The 17,845-nt window shown below is 41.8% G+C and overlaps 1 protein-coding gene across 1 annotated transcript; it reads right to left on the minus strand.

Annotated features, from left to right (window-relative positions):
- Window positions 1-3,223: 3,223 nt before the first annotated feature.
- On the minus strand, window positions 3,224-4,165 carry LOC123932984 (olfactory receptor 24). The gene has a single exon (XM_045991803.1). The coding sequence runs from the start codon at window positions 4,163-4,165 to the stop codon at window positions 3,224-3,226; it is 942 nt and encodes a 313-aa protein (XP_045847759.1).
- Between the last annotated feature and the right edge of the window lie 13,680 nt (window positions 4,166-17,845).

Raw genomic sequence — 17,845 nt, forward strand, 5'->3', positions numbered from 1 at the left:
CTCCCTCTCCCTCTTTCTCTCCTTCTCTTTCTGTCTCTGTCTGTCTCTCTCCCTCTGTCTCTCTCTATCTCTCTCCCTCCGCGTCTCTGTCTCGGTCTCTGTCTTTATCTCTCTGTCTCTCTCTGTCTTCCCCTCTCTCCCTCTGTCTCTATTTCTGTCTCTCTCTCCCTCTCTGTTTCTCTCCCCCTCTCTGTCTTTGTTCCTCTCTCTCTTCTGCTCCACTACGAAGAGACCCATATGTCCTGGATCTGCTGTCTTTGATGAGTGAAGAAGTGAGATCTGCCCAGAGGGAGGGTGCAGCCAGGTCCCTTGCCCTAGTGAAGATGGGGCCTGACCATAGTGCCCACTGACACTGTGACTGCCACCCTATCAGAGACTCTGAGCCTTGTCTTGGAGCTAAGCCACTCCTAATTTCCTGACCCACAGAAACCATGAGATAATGACCGCTGGTTGTTTTCAGCCAAGTTCTATGTTGCGTTTATAATGCTTGCAGGATTTCGTTCCTGCAAATCTAAATTGTATACACTGATCTACACATATTTTTAAAAACATGGACAAATCCTTAACACTTAAATACCGACTTGTTCCTGACTTTGCATGTCCAATTCCTTTCCTCGGACATTCTGTTCCCACTTCCTTCATAGGAATACTTTCTTCTTGGCCTGATACAGGTCTCATCTCAGAAGTCACCGTACCAGAGACAAAGTGTTCTCAGAAATGCCCATATTAATATCTCCCCATACAAATACCTCCCCCATCTGTCTCTGTCACATAGTCTGCGTTATACCTTTGAAGTGCTTCTCACCACTTGTAATTATCTGACATAGTAATTACTTCTTTGTTTATTGTTTTCCCTGCTGAAATGGGAATGGTTGCTTTATTATCTAGTGTTTAATTTTATTTTTGAAAAAAAAGTAATATCAGTAAAGTCAACTTTTTTTTTTCTAGTTTACAGTCCTTGGAATTTTATCCCATGTATAGATTTGTGGGACCTGGGGAGAAAGAGCATTTAAATTTTTTAGTACCGGTGTGCCTGAGTGGCTCATTGGGTTAAAGCTTCTGCCTTTGGCTCAGGTCATGATCTCAGGGTCCTGGGATTGAGCCCCGCATCGGGCTCTCTGCTCAGCGGGGAGCCTGCCTCCCCCTCCCCCTCTGCCTGCCTCTCTGCCTACTTGTGATCTCTCTCTCTCTGTCAAATAAATAAATAAAATCTTTAAAAAGAAACTTAAAAATTTTTAGTACCTTCAAAGTCATTGCTCTGATATCAGGATACAGAACAGTTTTACTCCCCAGTTTAGTACCTCCATTGGTACTAAACCTTTAGTCATAGGAAAGGGCTCTCTCTCTCTTTCTCTCTCTCTCTCTCTCTCGCTCACTGCTCTATTGTCAATGCTTCGAATAATAGCTGGCATAAAGGACACATGGTAAATATTTGTTGAATTAATTAAACATGTATCGATGCCAGCAAATGTTGGATGTTGATATTGTGAGGGTTACCAGGACAAATCTCTCCTGGAGGTGAGGCCTTAACTTTTTTTTTAAACACAAAACAAGACAGAGATAGTTTGGCTGACAGAATCTTAAGAGATTTTTATTAGTGCCAGGCATCCCCTATTGGATCTCCTCTCCCACCCATCACTGCAACGACTCATGGGCATATGGGCAAGACGACCTACTAGGAGAAAAAGCTGTGGTTCAGCTATCAGCTGACTTTTGGTGGCTCCCAGAACCAGTGATGGGTTCCCTAGAGCAAACTCCTCTATCCTTAATTTCTGGGTGTTTGTCACCAGAGTATCCCCAGAAAGCATCTTCAACAGGGTCAGGTCTGGAGGTCTGTTCCATGGAGAAAGTCTCCATGAATTCTCTTGGAAGGAAAGTAACAGAAGCAAGCTAGAGGTACAAATTATTCAAAGTCTTTCTGCTTAAGATGCTGTCAGCTCCTTAGCACCATTTGAAAAATTCTGGCCCCCTTCAGTGCTCATCCAGGCCAGAAATGCAGCCCCAATTCACTGCTCATTCCATTTGAGTTGTGAATCTCCACGTAAAGATTAGAATTACTTCACAACACCCGTAAGTGAGGTGCACTGCTTTCACAGGGGCTAGAGAATGGGGAAATGAGACGGCGTAAAAGAACACGGTGAGGAGGCACAAGGAAAACCTGCAACAAATAACCCTCATTTCTGTTGTAAGCAGTGTTACGACTCATTTGCATTCCACAGGGGTATATGGTGACTGAGACAGGCCTCAGTTTCCTTCTGGTTTAGACATTCATGATTCAGTTGATTGGTATTTTCCTCTTTGGCTACAAAGACCTATACCATCAAGTGGTATATATCCTTGTTTTCTTAGTGCCTGGTCTCAATCTCTTTCTCCCCTGTGCCTTGTACAAATGTCATCCAGCCCATGCCATCCTGCTCCCCCAGAAGACAGAATAGGAGTGAGGGTACAGGGGATATGACTCACGTATGTGCTCCCTGACTTTGGTCTCTGCAAATAAATGAACTGCCTGGTTCTCAGGAAAAAGCCAAATTCTTGAGTTGGTCCCAAAGTCCTTTGAGACCTGGCATTCCCCAAGTTATTCACCATAACTCGATTTTTCACTTCACAAATGCATCCTTCTCTCTCTTTCTCTTGTTCTCTGACCTTTTCCCATACTATATATATTTTTCTTTTTCTGATACTCTTTCTCCTCATATTTGCCTGAGAAAACATCATCTTATCCTTGGAGGTTTAGGATCATCTCTCCCAGGAAACCTTCCCAGGTTCCTCCTTCCAGATTCTGTTGGGGGTACCTACTCTATCCTCTCCTTGCCCTCATGTGCATAGTTCATTCTGTTAAAATTAGTGTCCAGTATCTTCTCCCACATTCAACTATAAACTCTGCACAGTAGGGACCTTGTGTCTCCTGCTCACCACTCCATGGCCAGCACTCACAGCAAGCCCAGAAGAAGAACGCCATAAATATTTGTTGAGAGCTAACTGGGTTTTGAGCCAGCATAAATCCAATCTGGCAGAAACTAGACTCACCTTTCTGGGAACACAGCAAAGGACCCTTACTGGTCCAAGTAATTGAGAAAATAGTTACGAGGCCAGATTTCCTTTTAAACATCTTCAACTCAAAATCCAAAGTGGCTACTCTCCCAAACCATGCAATTCCATTCTTTTGGCCAAGATCCTAGATGTTGAGATCCTACTTCCTGGAAGTGTCCAAGTGTCCTTGGGGTCAGGAAGATGAAGTAATTTTTCTGTTGACAAGCTTCCTCAGGCCCCCTTTTAGATCCCGGTTCCTCAGGCTATAGATAAAGGGGTTCAGCATGGGGGTGACCGCAGTGTACATCACAGCAGAGGCTTTCTCCTTCACAGCTGTGCGCACAGAGGAAGGACACAAATAGACCCCAATGGTGGTCCCATAGAAGAGAGCAACCACAGACAGATGGGAGCTGCAGGTGGAAAAGGCTTTCTTCCTGCCTCCTGCAGAGGGGACCTTCATGATGGCCACAATGATGCGAGCATAGGAGGCCAGAATGCAGATGAAAGGCGTGGCTATCACCATCCCGGCCACGATGAGCACAAAGATCTTGTTCACAGAAGTGTCAGTGCAAGAAAGCCTGAGAAGGGGGGTGAGGTCACAGAAGTAGTGGGGCAACTCATTGTTCCCACAGAAAACCAGACGTGCCATCAGGAGGATATGAATGAGGGAGATGACACAGGAAAACATCCATGGGCCACCAACCAGCAGGCCACAGAGACACGGACTCATGATGGTGGTGTAGTGTAAGGGGTGACATATAGCCACAAACCTGTCATAAGCCATCACAGCAATTAAAACACTGTCCATAATGCCAAAGAAATGGAAAAAGTACATCTGGGTCAGGCAGCAGGGATAGGAGATTGACTTGCTCCTGATTTGGATGTTCACCAACATCTTGGGGACCGTGTCAGTGGCCAGACAGAAGTCAACCAAGGAGAGATTGGCCAGGAAGAAGTACATGGGGGTGTGGAGGTGGGAGTCTGAGCTGATGGCCAAGATGATGAGCAGGTTTCCCACTACGGTGACCACATACATGCACAGAAACAGAGCAAAGAGGAGGGTCTCCTGCTCTGGACTTTCTGAAAGTCCCAGGAGGATGAATTCAGATGCACTGGTTTGGTTCCTTGGTTCCATGGGTAATATTCCTCTGGAAGTATTGAAAGGATGATATTCCAGGAAAGCTACGGAGATGGTTCTGGAAGATCAGATGAAATGACAACCCATTTCCCATCTGGACTAAGAATAACATCTATTTATATACAGGTTCCATACTGAACTATTGATGAAATGTTTATAGCAACTCATACGTCAAGGTCTAGTCATAGGACCCTCCTATGAAGATTCCCATTTCAGAAAACTGTTGAGAGAGTTTACCATGCATGAAAACTTACTGAAAAAAACTAAGGGATTTACTTCAGGATAAAACAAACTGAATCAAAAATAAGCAATATCCAGGAAACAACGAAGAGCCAAGAAACTTGTTTATATGTAGAAAAAAAATTAAAAAAACACTGAGTTTTAAAATAATAATAATAATTCCACATAAACAAGATGGATTAAGATACTAGGGGATAATTATATGTACTACAAGAAGAGGAATTATAATAAGTGTTGAAAGGTTCTTGCCTTGAGTTGCAGGAGAATGGAAATGTCAGGTATTTTGGACATTCCACATGACTTAAGTTTAAGATTAACCACTAAAATAACGGATAAAGAATTTATAACTTGTAAATTACAGTAGGGGAGTTACAGAACTTAAGAGATTTGGTCAAACCATTTTGAGTCAGGAAAGGAACTATAAAGAAGCAAAGGAAAATCACAAAATATATGGGTAATTGTAACAAATGTTTAAATGGCTTTAATCTTTAAAAACAGAGACTCTCAGATTGGACAAAGGAACACAATTCTATTATATCTCATGTGCAAGAGATATACCTAACCTGTAATGATGTAGAAAGTTTGACCATCAGGAAATAATAAGGGTATATCAAGAAATACTAACCAAGATGAAGACGAACAGCTTCTTTTAGGATATGTGCTGCTGAAGCGAGTGGAAGACAGGAAGCTTGTTGATACCAGATGAGGCATACTTAAGGCAAAGGCATCAAAAAGGATGAGGAAAGTCAATATATCATAATAAAAGGAAAATTGACCAGAAAAAGAAAAAAAAGCTAATAACTGATACAATATATTATATATTATATATATTATACATAAAATAACTAATATGCATTTAATAGCATAAGCTTATAATATATAAAGAAAAAAAACTCATAGAACTGTAAGGAAAAGATGATAAACCACATCATATTAGAAGCTTTTATCATATCTTTTTTTAGTAGTTGAGAGACCGGGCGTGGGAGCATGCAAAATTTTGCTAAGGGTATAGAAAATCAGGCCATAAAGCAAATGTTAATACCAAAGAGTACAAGTCAAATAGATCATGTTTTCTGATCATAATATAGTCAAATTAGAAATCGTTAGTAAAAGATAATCAGCCTGTTCCTGTATTTTTGGAGCTATTAAAAGGACATTTAAAAATAATGTATGCCTCATCATCGAAACCAGGAATATTTATAGTTTTTTAAAAACCTATCATCTGGGGCACCTGGGTGGCTCAGTTGGTTAAAGCCTCTGCCTTCGGCTCAGGTCATGATCCCAGGGTCCTTGGATCGAGCCTGCGGTGGGCTCTCTGCTCAGCAGGGAGCCTGCTTCCTCCGTCTCTCTCTGCCTGCCTCTCTGCCTACTTGTGATTTCTGTCTGTCAAATAAATAAATAAAATCTTAAAAAAAACTGTAAAAAAATAAAAAAAATTAAAAAAACTTATCATCTATCTATTATCTATCATCTATCTATGTAGATATATAGATATAGATAAGCACAATGCAATATTACGCAGCCTTTCAAAAAGATGAAATCCTGCCATTTGCAACAACATGGGTGGAACTAGAGGGTATAATGCTAAGCGAAATTAGACAGAGAAAGGTAAATGCTGTATGTTTCACTCCTGTGCAGAATCTAAAAAAACAAATGAACAAACAAAAAGCAGAATCAGACCTATACATACAGAAAACAAACTGAAAGTCACCAGAGGGAGGGGGCGGGGGGATGGGCAAAATGGGTGAAAGGGAGTGGGAGATACAGGCTTCCAGTTACGGAATGAATGAAGTCCCAGGAATAAAAGGCACAGCATAGGGAACACAGTCAATGATGGAACAGCATTGTACGGTGACAGATGGAGGCCACACCTGCGGTGAGAGTAACATAATGTTTCAAGAAGTTGAATCTCTAGATTGTCCACCTGAAACGACTGTAACACTATGTCAACTATACTCAAAAAAGGCACCCCACAGGCGCCTGGGTGGCTCAGTGGATTAAGCCGCTGCCTTCGGCTCGGGTCATGATCTCAGGGTCCTGGGATCGAGCCCCGCGTCGGGCTCTCTGCTCCACAGGGAGCCTGCTTCCTCCTCTCTCTCTGCCTGCCTCTCTGCCTACTTGTGATCTCTCTCTGTCAAATAAATAAATAAAATCTTTAAAAAAAAAAAAAGGCACCCCACAAAACAAAAAACTTACCTAATCAAAGGAGATGTGGGAAACCGGTACATAGAAGTACATTCATATTCTTAAATGCATAATTTGGAAAAGAAAGCTTGAAACTTTAAAACTACTGAAGGTCCTAAGAGAAGACCTACACAATTAGACAGATTACATGATCACGTTCTCTCAGTTCATAATCCCATTTCCCTTTAGTGATCACTTACTATGTGATGTCATGAAGATAGGAGAACATCTTTCCATCTTCCCTGCAGAGAACACCGAGTTTGACAATTTGCCATCGACCAAAGGATGCGTGTCGGAGCCCAGGGTCCAGTGAAGTTCTAGCACGCAACTAGAGTGGAGAAAATCTGATATTTGACACTTGGAAGAGGGTGAGAGGAACAACTTCACAGTAGCCATGGTCGCACTTCCCCAAGGCAGCACAGCTCAGTGTCAAGAAGACACCCTCGGCCCGTGATTTTTCCCCCGTGGTAAAGTAAGAGCATGTGAGCGAGTGTTGGACTCCCTAGCTGTGCAGTGTGCTGACCCACTTCCTTCTCACCCCATGCAGGGAGCTATGCGAGGAGGGCAGAGAGAAGCTGGGAGCGCAGTGGCAAGGTTCCCAATGCATCAGAGGGCTCCAGATCCTGCTAACTATTCCACAGATTCCATCAGGAAGCCTGCCCGCACACTGCTGGAAATGCTCTCACCTGTAGACTCTCCCAACTCTCCTGCAAGCTCTCCCAGTGCCCCAAGCACCTCACCCATGAACACCACCAAGCCACAGCTGGCTGGCTCTCAGTGCATGCCCCCAAGGATGGCAAGTCTGGGCATTTGCAGATGGCTAGTGAGCAAGTGTAGAAAACCAGCCCAACTCTGAGGAATTGAGAGAAAACACACCAACTTGAGCATTTTGGGGCACCACCACAGGGAAAGCCAACTGGAGGCTGTCAGCCTCTGGCCTGGCTTTGCAGGATCTTAAGAAGGTACACGGTCTCAGGAATGCCCCCTCCCCATTGGGAAGAAGAAGTGTGGAGCAGGGGTATTCACTGGAAAGGTCTGAGAATGCACTGAAGAGCTTAAGAATCCCTAGAAGGGCTAACAGAGGGATTTCCCCCCCAAAGCCAGTCAGTAAAAGACTGGAGAATATAACTGCTACTTCAAATGTGAAAACATCAACGCATGATTTCAGGGAATGTTAAAAAATCAACAAAACAAGACACAGCCAAATGACACAATAATTTTCTAGTAACTGACCCTTAAGAAATCCAGATCTATGGGGCACGTGGGTGGCTCAGCCAGTTGGGCAGCTGCCTTCGGCTCAGGTCATGATCTCATAGTCCTGGGATCGGGCACTGCACCTGGCTCTCCACTCAGTCAGCAGCAGGTCTGCTTCTCCCTCTCCCTCTGTGATCTCTCTCGCTTTCTCTTTCTCAAAGAAATAAAATCTCTTTAAAAAATAAATACAGATCTATGATCTGTCTGATAAAGAATTCAAAATAGATGTTTTAAGGAAGCTCCACAAGTTACAAGAAAACACAGAAAGGGGGCACCTCGGTGGCTCGGTAGGTTAAGTGTCCGATTCTTGATTTCAGCTCAGTTCTTGATCTCAGGGTCGTGAGTTCAAGCCCTGCATTGGGCATGGGGTCTACTTAAAAACAAACAAACAAACAAAAAACACAGAAAGATAATGCAATGAGATCAGAAAAAAAATACATGCACATGATCTTCTGTATAAAAAATCCCTAAAAACAGGAACCCTCCTCCACTGTTGGTGGGAATGCAAGCTGGTCCAACCACTCTGGAAAACAGCATGGAGGTTCCTCAAAATGTTGAAAATAGAACTACCCTATGACCCAGCAATTGCACTACTGGGTATTTACCCTAAAGATACAAACATAGTGATCCGAAGGGGCACGTGTACCCGAATGTTTATAGCAGCAATGTCTACAATAGCCAGACTATGGAAAGAACCTAGATGTCCATCAACAGATGAATGGATCAAGAAGATGTGGTATATATACACAATGGAATACTATGCAGCCATCAAAAGAAATGAAATCTTGCCATTTGCGACGACGTGGATGGAACTAGAGCGTATCATGCTTAGTGAAATAAGTCAATCGGAGAAAGACAACTATCATATGATCTCCCTGATATGAGGACATGGAGAAGCAACATGGGGGGGTAGGGGGATAGGAGAAGAATAAATGAAACAAGATGGGATTGGGAGGGAGACAAACCATAAATGACTCTTAATCTCACAAAACAAACTGGGGGTTGCTGGGGGGAGGTGGGATTGGGAGAGGGGGAGCGGGCTATGGACATTGGGGAGGGGAGGCGAACCATAAGAGACTATGGACTCTGAAAAACAACCTGAGGGTTTTGAAGGGTCAGGGGTGGGAGGTTGGGGGAACAGGTGGTGGGTGATGGGGAGGGCACGTTTTGCATGGAGCACTGGGTGTTGTGCAAAAAGAATGAATACTGTTACGCTGAAAAAATTAATAAAAAGGGAAAAAAAAATCCCTAAAAACTACACACACACACACACACACACACACACACACACCAATAGCTGAAACTAATAAATGACTCAGTGAAGTTGCAGGATATGCAATCAATACAGAAAAAACAGTTGCATTTCTATATACTAACAATGACCTATCTGAAATCCCATTTATAATCACACCCAAAGCAATAAAACACTTAGGAATAAATTTAACCAAAATAAGTTTAACCAAAATTTAAATTCAAATTTAACCAAAATTTAACATGCACCAAAAACTAAAATGCTGATGAAGGAAATTGAAGAAGACATAAATAAATGGAAAGATATCCTGTTACATCAACTGGAATAATTAACATTGTGAACATACACATTCTCCTGAAAGTGATCTACAGATTCGATGTAATTCCTATCAAGATTCCAAAGGCATTTTTTATAGAAATAGAGGACACAGTCTTAAAATTTGTACGGAACCACGAAAGACTCCCCAAAGCCAAAGCCATCTTGAGAAAGAACAAAGCTGGAACCATCACATTTCCTGATGTCAACTAATCATAGAGCTCTAGTAATCAAACAGTATGATACTGGCGTTAAAAACACATAGATCTGTGGGACAGAACAGAGACCCAAGAAGTAAACTCATGCATCAACAGTGAACTAATCTTTTACAAGGGTGCTTAGAACACAAAATGGGGAAAGGATAATCTCTTCCACGAATGATGTTGGGGGAACTGAATATACACATTCAAAAGAATGAAAGTGGACTCGTATCTTACAAAAAATAACTCAAAATCCACTAAAGACTTAAATGTAAGATCTGAATTCATAAAACTACCAGAAGAGAACATAGGGAAAGTTCCTTGATATCAGTTTTGGCGATGATTTTTTTTTATATGACACCAAAGGCACAGGGAACAAAAGCAGAAGTCAGCAAGTGGGGACAACAGCAAACTAAAAGGTTTCCGAACAGCAAAGCAAACGATTGACAAAGAGAAAGGGCAACTGTGGAATGGGAGAAGACATATATCTGATGGGGGATGTATCCAAAATATATGAGGAATTTATACCGCCTGATAACAAAAATGCAAATAATCCGATTAAAAATGGGCGAAGAACCTGAACAGACATTTCTCTAAAGAAGAGATATGAATGGCCACCAGGTACATGAAAGGTGTATCATCAGGGAAACGCAAAAATCACACTGAGATATTGTTTCACAACTTTTAGATGGTTTTTGCCAAAAAGACAGTATATAACAACTGTTGGTGATGATATGGAGAAAAGGGAATCCTTGTTCAGTCTTGGTGGAAGTGTACACTGGTGTGGCCACCATGGAAAACTGTGGAGTTTCCTCAAAAAGTTAAAATAGAACCACCATATGATCCAGCAATCTCTCTTCTGGGTATCTGTCTAAAGGAAGCCAAATCAGCATCTCAAACGGGGGGTATCTGCTCTCCCATGTTCATTACAGCATAATTCGCAATAGCCAAAATATGGAAACAACCCAAGTGTCCATCAGTGGGGAATGGATACAGAAGCTGTGGTATGTATATAAAATTCAGTCATGAGAAAGAAGGAAATCTTGACATCCGTGACAACATGGATGAACCCAGAGGACTCCATTTATAGGTGGAATTTTTAAGAAGTCAAACTCATAGAAGTAGACAGAAGAATGGTGCCTACCAGGGGCTTGGGGGAAATGGGGAGATGCTGGTCAAAGGGTATAAGCTTGTAGTTATAAGGTGGATAAGATTTGGGGATCTGGTGTGCAAATAGTTACAGATACTGTATTGTATACTTGAAATTTGTTGAGACAGTAGATCTCAAAATATTCTCACTTTGGCTCTTTTTTCTGCAACAATTTTGGTCCTATGATCCTTTAGGGATTCTGCTAAACTATAGGCCTCCCTTCCTCCTCAACCGCCACCCAGAAAATATACACCTTGACATTACTTTGTATACCATTTCAGGGTGTTCATGAAATGTCCTACCTCCCCATTGGGATCCACTTTTAAAAACTTTCTTTGTACAGGTCTGCTACTTTTCAGAGGTGATTCTCAGACTTATAGCTCCAGGCTTCCAACACCCAGACCTGAGTTATTGCCTGCAAACTCAGTATTTCCATCTGGAAATTTTTTTTCCATTTTATTTATTTTTTCAGCGTAACAGTATTCATTCTTTTTGCACAACACCCAGTGCTCCATGCAAAACGTGCCCTCCACATTACCCACAACCTGTTCCCCCAACCTCCCACCCCTGACCCTTCAAAACCCTCAGGTTGTTTTTCAGAGTCCATAGTCTCTTATGGTTTGCCTCCCCTTCCAAATTTTTTTTTTTAATAAACATATAATGTATTTTTATCCCCAGGGGTACAGGTCTGTGAATCGCCAGGTTTACACACTCCACAGCACTCACGATAGCACTTACCCTCCCCAATGTCCATAGCCCCCTCCCCCTCTCCCAATCCCACCTCCCCCCAGCAACCCCCGGTTTGTTTTGTGAGATTAAGAGTCATTTATGGTTTGTCTCCCTCCCAATCCCATCTTGTTTCATTTATTCTTCTCCTATCCCCCTACCCCCCCATCTGGAAATTTTTACAAATACAGTGTGGAATAATGGGAAGCTCCCAGATAAGTGGACCCAGACAGACCAGAATTAAAACCCTGGTTTCTTAACCTAGTGACAATTAACCTCACTAAACTTCGTTTTCTGTATCTTTACACTTGGGAGAAATAATACCCACCTCTGAGTTTTCTTAGAAGGTAAAACGAGGCAGCATGTGGAAAGTGACCCAGGTAGGGCTCAGCATCACAGCACGGTCTCAGCCAACATTAGGCAACATCACCTCAGATGCTAAGGAAGGACTCTGAAAAGAGACACACCTGGATATGATTCATGGGTCACCGCACACTAACTAAGTGATCTTGAGTAAACTGCTTAACCACTAATACCTCACTTTCTTTGAAAGGGAATGATGATAATGTTACATAATGAATAGGGTTTTCTTGAGGATCAAATGAGATATGTATATAAAATTATCTACAGTGTCTGACCCAGAATAAAATGGCTATATTAAACAGTGATATCTCTCTTTTGTCCTGCATGGCAAGTTTATTATATAAAAAATGAAGTCTGTTTTCTTCTAGAGCCTCTCTTTCTATGAATGATATCACCATTCCTCTAGACAACTATGACTGAAACACTTCCTCCACTGCCAAAAGCAATCCATCAATGAGCTGCTACAACGTCCAGAAGCTGAATATTCTATTCTTATACTCATTTTCCGTCTACCGCCTCCCACTGTTACTTGTGAGTAAATCAAGTCTCCCATTCCTTCTGGGTTGCCAAGTCCTTGTTCTTAGTCTTTATATATCCATTCTCCCTCCTTCAAAGAATCCTGAAATCATTGTCAGATTAATCCTCATGAAGTATACCTCTGTCTATAACACTTTTATTTTATTTAAGATTATTTATTTATTTGGGGCGCCTGGGTGGCTCAGTGGGTTAAGCCGCTGCCTTCGGCTCAGGTCATGATCTCAGGGTCCTGGGATCGAGTCCCGCATCGGGCTCTCTGCTCAGCGGGGAGCCTGCTTCCCTCTCTCTCTCTCTGCCTGCCTCTCTATCTACTTGTGATCTCTCTCTGTCAAATAAATAAATAAAATCTTTAAAAAAAAAAGATTATTTATTTATTTGACCTACAGAGATCACAAGTAGGTGGAGAGGCAGGCAGACAGAGAGAGAGGAGGAAGAAGGCTCCCTGCTGAGCAGAGAGCCCAATGCGGGGCTCGATCCCAGGACCCTGAGATCATGACCTGAGCTGAAGGCAGAGGCTTTAACCCACTGAGCCACCGCCACCCAGGTGCCCTGTCTATAACACTTTCATTCACTTATCCATTCATCCACTCATTTATTCCATGAACAATTATTGATGGTTGCCATATACCAGGATCTGGGCTGAGTGGTGGGGACAAAGCCATGAAATGAAACAGACCCTGTCCTCCAGACACTTGAGAGCAGGGATTGTATGTCTTTGCTTGGTTTTGTGGCCAGCATCCTATATGGGATACACGAGGCATAAACACAATTGTTCAATATTTGCATGAATAAATAATAATTCTCTTTTGTACTGTGTGCCTTCTGTATCAACAGGGACTGCCCTAAATTCTTTGCCAATTTGCTACTTGCAACAACCCACTGAGCTTGGTCCCATTTCAAATAAGGTAACATATAAGAAAACATAAGGAACCATGTAACATATAAGCAAATAGAGAGACAAGGACATTAATAAAATCAAATGGTGCCTCACAGACAGCAGGGGGCAGAACTAAGCCAAGCAGTCTGAATCTAGCACCTGTATTCTTCATCTCTGCAATTTCAAGAATCTGGAGTGAACTGATAAATTCAAAGTTCAAGAAAGGAAATAGACTCAAGAGGCATTTATCAAAGTATGAGGAAATGCACAGAATAGAAAATTACCCTGAGAATTTGTAAGAATCCTCAGGAAATGCAGCAGAATCAGGCAGTGATTGCTGGCAAGTCCGCCACCTACACAAAGACTTTGTGAGCCACTGCTGTCCACTGAACAAAACCCAAATGTTTACCTTCATGTGAAAAAAATATCCTGATTCTACCGCAAATCTGCATGTCTTGCTCTACTTACTTATGTTTTACCCCAGATTTGGGGGAGGGGACAACATGCCCATCTCCATCACGATGCATGCTTTCCTGTCATTTCCTGTCTCCATCCTTTTTCACATTTCATATTAATGAATCCTTAGGATGTGCCAAGCACTATAATAGAGATATTACATATACGGCATGTCATCCTAACACCAGTGATGAAGGGATTATAATGCCCTTTCTACAAATGAGATGATTGAGGCCCCAAATGGGGAAAGGATGTGTAACTTCCACAGTCATTAAATGCTGAGCTGCCACTGTAGGTCTGCCTGAGTCCCAAACTCACAGCCCTTCCACTGAGCCATGCTGCCCTTCTGCATGCTTTCTTGCTAAAGTTCCATAGCCCCCTTACCATCTTCCCCCAAATTCCCACTCACTTCCTCTGTCACTCCTGGTTTTTCCACAACTCTTGGGAGAAGTTTAAGTCTCTGGAACTGGGATACTCACATGATCACTAATCATCTTGATGATACTCTACTCAAAGAAACACAATTCCCATCTCACACGGAACCCTAGAGCTCGGTATCCATGGCTTCTCAGCAGGAAAGACCAGGAATCTCAATGACTTCAGAGACTCAGTAATGGAAATAACTTGAACTTATGCCAACACAGCCTGGTGGAAACACTTTCTTCTTTGAGATACGGAAGTGAACTTGGAAAAGCAGGTCCAGATGCTAAGACTGTGCTCCCAGCTTGTAGCAGAAGAAGGAAGACTCCTTATACTTAATGTCTCCAGTTCAAAGAATTGTTTGTCTAAAGAAACATAGTTATCAGTTAGCCACTGAATTTGAAAACTCAAGAGTTTCAATGACTAATGTTTTTTAATTAGCCCAAATGACAGGATAAATGTTCATATAAAAGGAAAGTTTCAATTTAGTTTTTTTTTTCAATTTATTTTCAGTGGAACAGTATCCATTGTTTTTGCACCACACCTAGTGCTCCATGCAATACGTGCCCTTCCTATTACCCACCACCTGGTTCCCCAACCTTCCACCCCCCGCCCCTTCAAAACCCTCAGGTTGTTTTTCAGAGTCCATAGTCTCTCATGGTTCATCTCCCCTTCCACTTTCCCTCAACTCCCTTCTCCTCTCCATCTCCCCATGTCTTCCATGTTCTTTGTTATGCTCCACAAATAAGTGAAACCATATGATACTTGACTCAATTTAGTTTTTAATAGTGGTTTAATGCCTTTTTTTGAGTTACCAGTTTAACCTAAATTTTGAAAAAAAAGTTGTGTATTAATACACATAACATACTCTTAAATGATAGGGAGAACATTAGTCATATTTAGCAAACATTTTTACATTCAAACCTGGATATTAAAATAAATGAAATGATTACTTTGAATCACTGTCTGTCAAGGTTCATGATTCACATTTTGGGATGGATTCTTTTCTTAATGCAATATTTAACTTTTGATAATTTTAAAAAATTAATATTTGATCAGATAATGTAAGTCAAAATGCACAGAATCCTTTAAAAGGACACACTATTTGTCTATGTAGCAACAGCTCCAAGGTATTTTTGGGCAGTTTGATACCTTTTATATCTGAAGTATACTTAACTAGAAAACTGAAAATTTAAATTGACAAAATGCTATCTTTAAGACTTTAAAATGATAAATAATTTTTTTGGGCGCCTGGGTGGCTCAGCGGGTTAAGCCACTGCCTTCGGCTCAGGTCATGATCTCAGGGTCCTGGGATCGAGTCCCACATCGGGCTCTCTGCTCGGCGGGGAGCCTGCTTCCCTCTCTCTCTCTCTCTGCCTGCCTCTCTGCCTACTTGTGATCTCTCTCTCTCTCGCTGTCAAATAAATAAATAAATAAAATCTTTAAAAAAGTGATAAATAATTTTTAATAAAATTGGCTGCAAACTAATAAAATCCGTAAGCAAATAAAAATTAAATATTAAAAAATTTTTTAAAAAATTAAATATTACTTTAATGACAGAAACCAAATGTTAGAAGTTGTCTCTCTTCATTGGAGATTTATTTTTAATTATAAAAGTTCCAGCAAATCTTAGCTTTAAAGGCCCTTAATATTTGAAAAAGTTCGATGCTTGGTGAGGAAATTACAATTGCCCCTAGAATTATAAAAAACCTCAGCTTTATAAAATGCATCTACTGAAGGTAATTTCTCAAACTGGTGATCAAAATGTAAAATTTAATAAGTAACAATATGTCATTGGAGTGTATATATGTTTCTGAGTATTTTTTAAATAAACTTTATAGATTAATAAAAACAAGATTATGCTGCAAATTATGGTCTTTGGAAGGGGCTTGCTAGCATCATAGCAAGACTATGTTGAGCAGACTCATGAGCCGCCGCTAGATTCAAGCCTGAGACCTAGATGCTAACTTGAGTCCAACAGAACCACCCAGCTCTCTGAGAACACTGTCTATTCTCTTTCTGCTGCCTGCATTCTCTCTAATCTTTCTCAAACTTTCATTTCTTCTCTCACTCCCTCTCTTCTCTCTCTCCTGTTCTCTCTCACTCTCTCCTCTTATCTTCCAAGTCCACTTACTATCTTTCCTCTTCTTGACATTATCACTGAAGCCAACGTCACTCAGTTTCCTCCCTGGTGATGGTCAATAAACATGCTGTTCTGCTTCCACAAAGTACAAGAATGATGAGATTATATCTTGGGGACAGACAATGCCTAGGTGTCCACCTGGCCCAAAGAAGAAAAGCTAGGGTGGGGATGAATTATAAGAACAGAGGGAATATTTACAAGTTCTGGGCCAATAAGAAGACAATTCCCAAGGCTCCTTGTTAGACAAATTGTCCAATTTCACTTCTATTCCCTGAATAGTTGTTTCCTGTGGGGGCTGGGACATGGCAGTAGGAAGCCCGTGTTGACTATGTGAGGTCTTCAGGAGGCAACTTGCTGCAAGTTGTAGGTTTCCCAACGTGCTCTGCACCCTCTCCTCAGGGAGCAAACCTTCCTAAACTCTGTCTCCCCAAGGTCAAGGCCTTCTCCTAGAGGAAGTATCTACTCTTCTTTGAAGCCAGAGTTCCTCACCAGCTCAAGAACCAAGAAACATCTCCCTGCATTCTCCCAGTGGATGTCACACTGAGAAACAAAGGCTGCCTCCAGTCCCATTCACCCTCAAGAGGGCAATTCTCTGTAAACACACCATGACTTCCTTCTAGCTCTGCTGATGGAGAAAGTAGAATCTTACCTGATGGGCACACACAAAGAGAGCGGCTGGCTAATGGGTCTGTAACCAGATCCTTGCTCTGAGTATTGGTCCCAGGTTGGCATCAGTGGAGTCTCTACTTTTGCATTTTTAGGAATTCAGTTTTATGAGGTCACTGCCAGATTATCGGGTCATGGGTCAATAAACACCCATGGAACCAACTGATACATTAAGCACCAGCTTTTAAAAGCCTTTAATTATAGAAGTCACCCAACCATAGACAAAAGTAGAGAACATAGCACTAGGCTGAGTCATATGAAACTGGCAACATTCCACCATTTTTTACCAACAAAATGGGCAATTTTTCTTATGCCTCAGCTTGAAACCCCATGTATTCATCACTTAGTTTCAATTCTTATCAATTCAGAGTCTTGTTTCGTATGTACTCTACCTACTTGACCTTTCTTTAAAATTTCTTTTCAGTGTTCCAGAATTCATTGTTTATGCACCACACCCAGTGCTCCATGCAATATGTGCCTTCCTTAAAACCCACCACCAGGCTCACCCAACCCCCCACCTCCTCCCCTCCAAAACCCTCAGTTTGTTTCTCAGAGCCCACAGTCTCTCATGGTTCATCTCCTCCTCTGACTTCCTCCAGCTCACTTCTCCTCTCCATCTCCCCATGTCCTCCGTGCTATTCCTTATGCTCCACAAGTAAGTGAAACCATATGATAATTGACTCTCTCTGCTTGACTTATTTCACTCAGCATAATCTCCTCCGGTCCCATCCATGTTGATACAAAAGATGGGTATTCATCTTTCTGATGGAGGCATAATATTCCATTGTACATATGGACCATACCTTCTTTATCCATTCGTCTGTTGAAGGGCATCTTGGTTCTTTCCACAGTTTGGCGACTGTGACCATTGCTGCTATGAACATTCGGGTACAG

Source organism: Meles meles, chromosome 20 (assembly GCF_922984935.1).
Source record: "Meles meles chromosome 20, mMelMel3.1 paternal haplotype, whole genome shotgun sequence".
Classification (NCBI taxonomy): Eukaryota; Metazoa; Chordata; class Mammalia; order Carnivora; family Mustelidae; genus Meles; species Meles meles.

Excerpts from the sequence above, each read along its gene's own strand:
- LOC123932984 (XM_045991803.1), bottom strand. The coding sequence starts at position 4,165 with ATGGAACCAAGGAACCAAACCAGTGCATCTGAATTCATCCTCCTGGGA.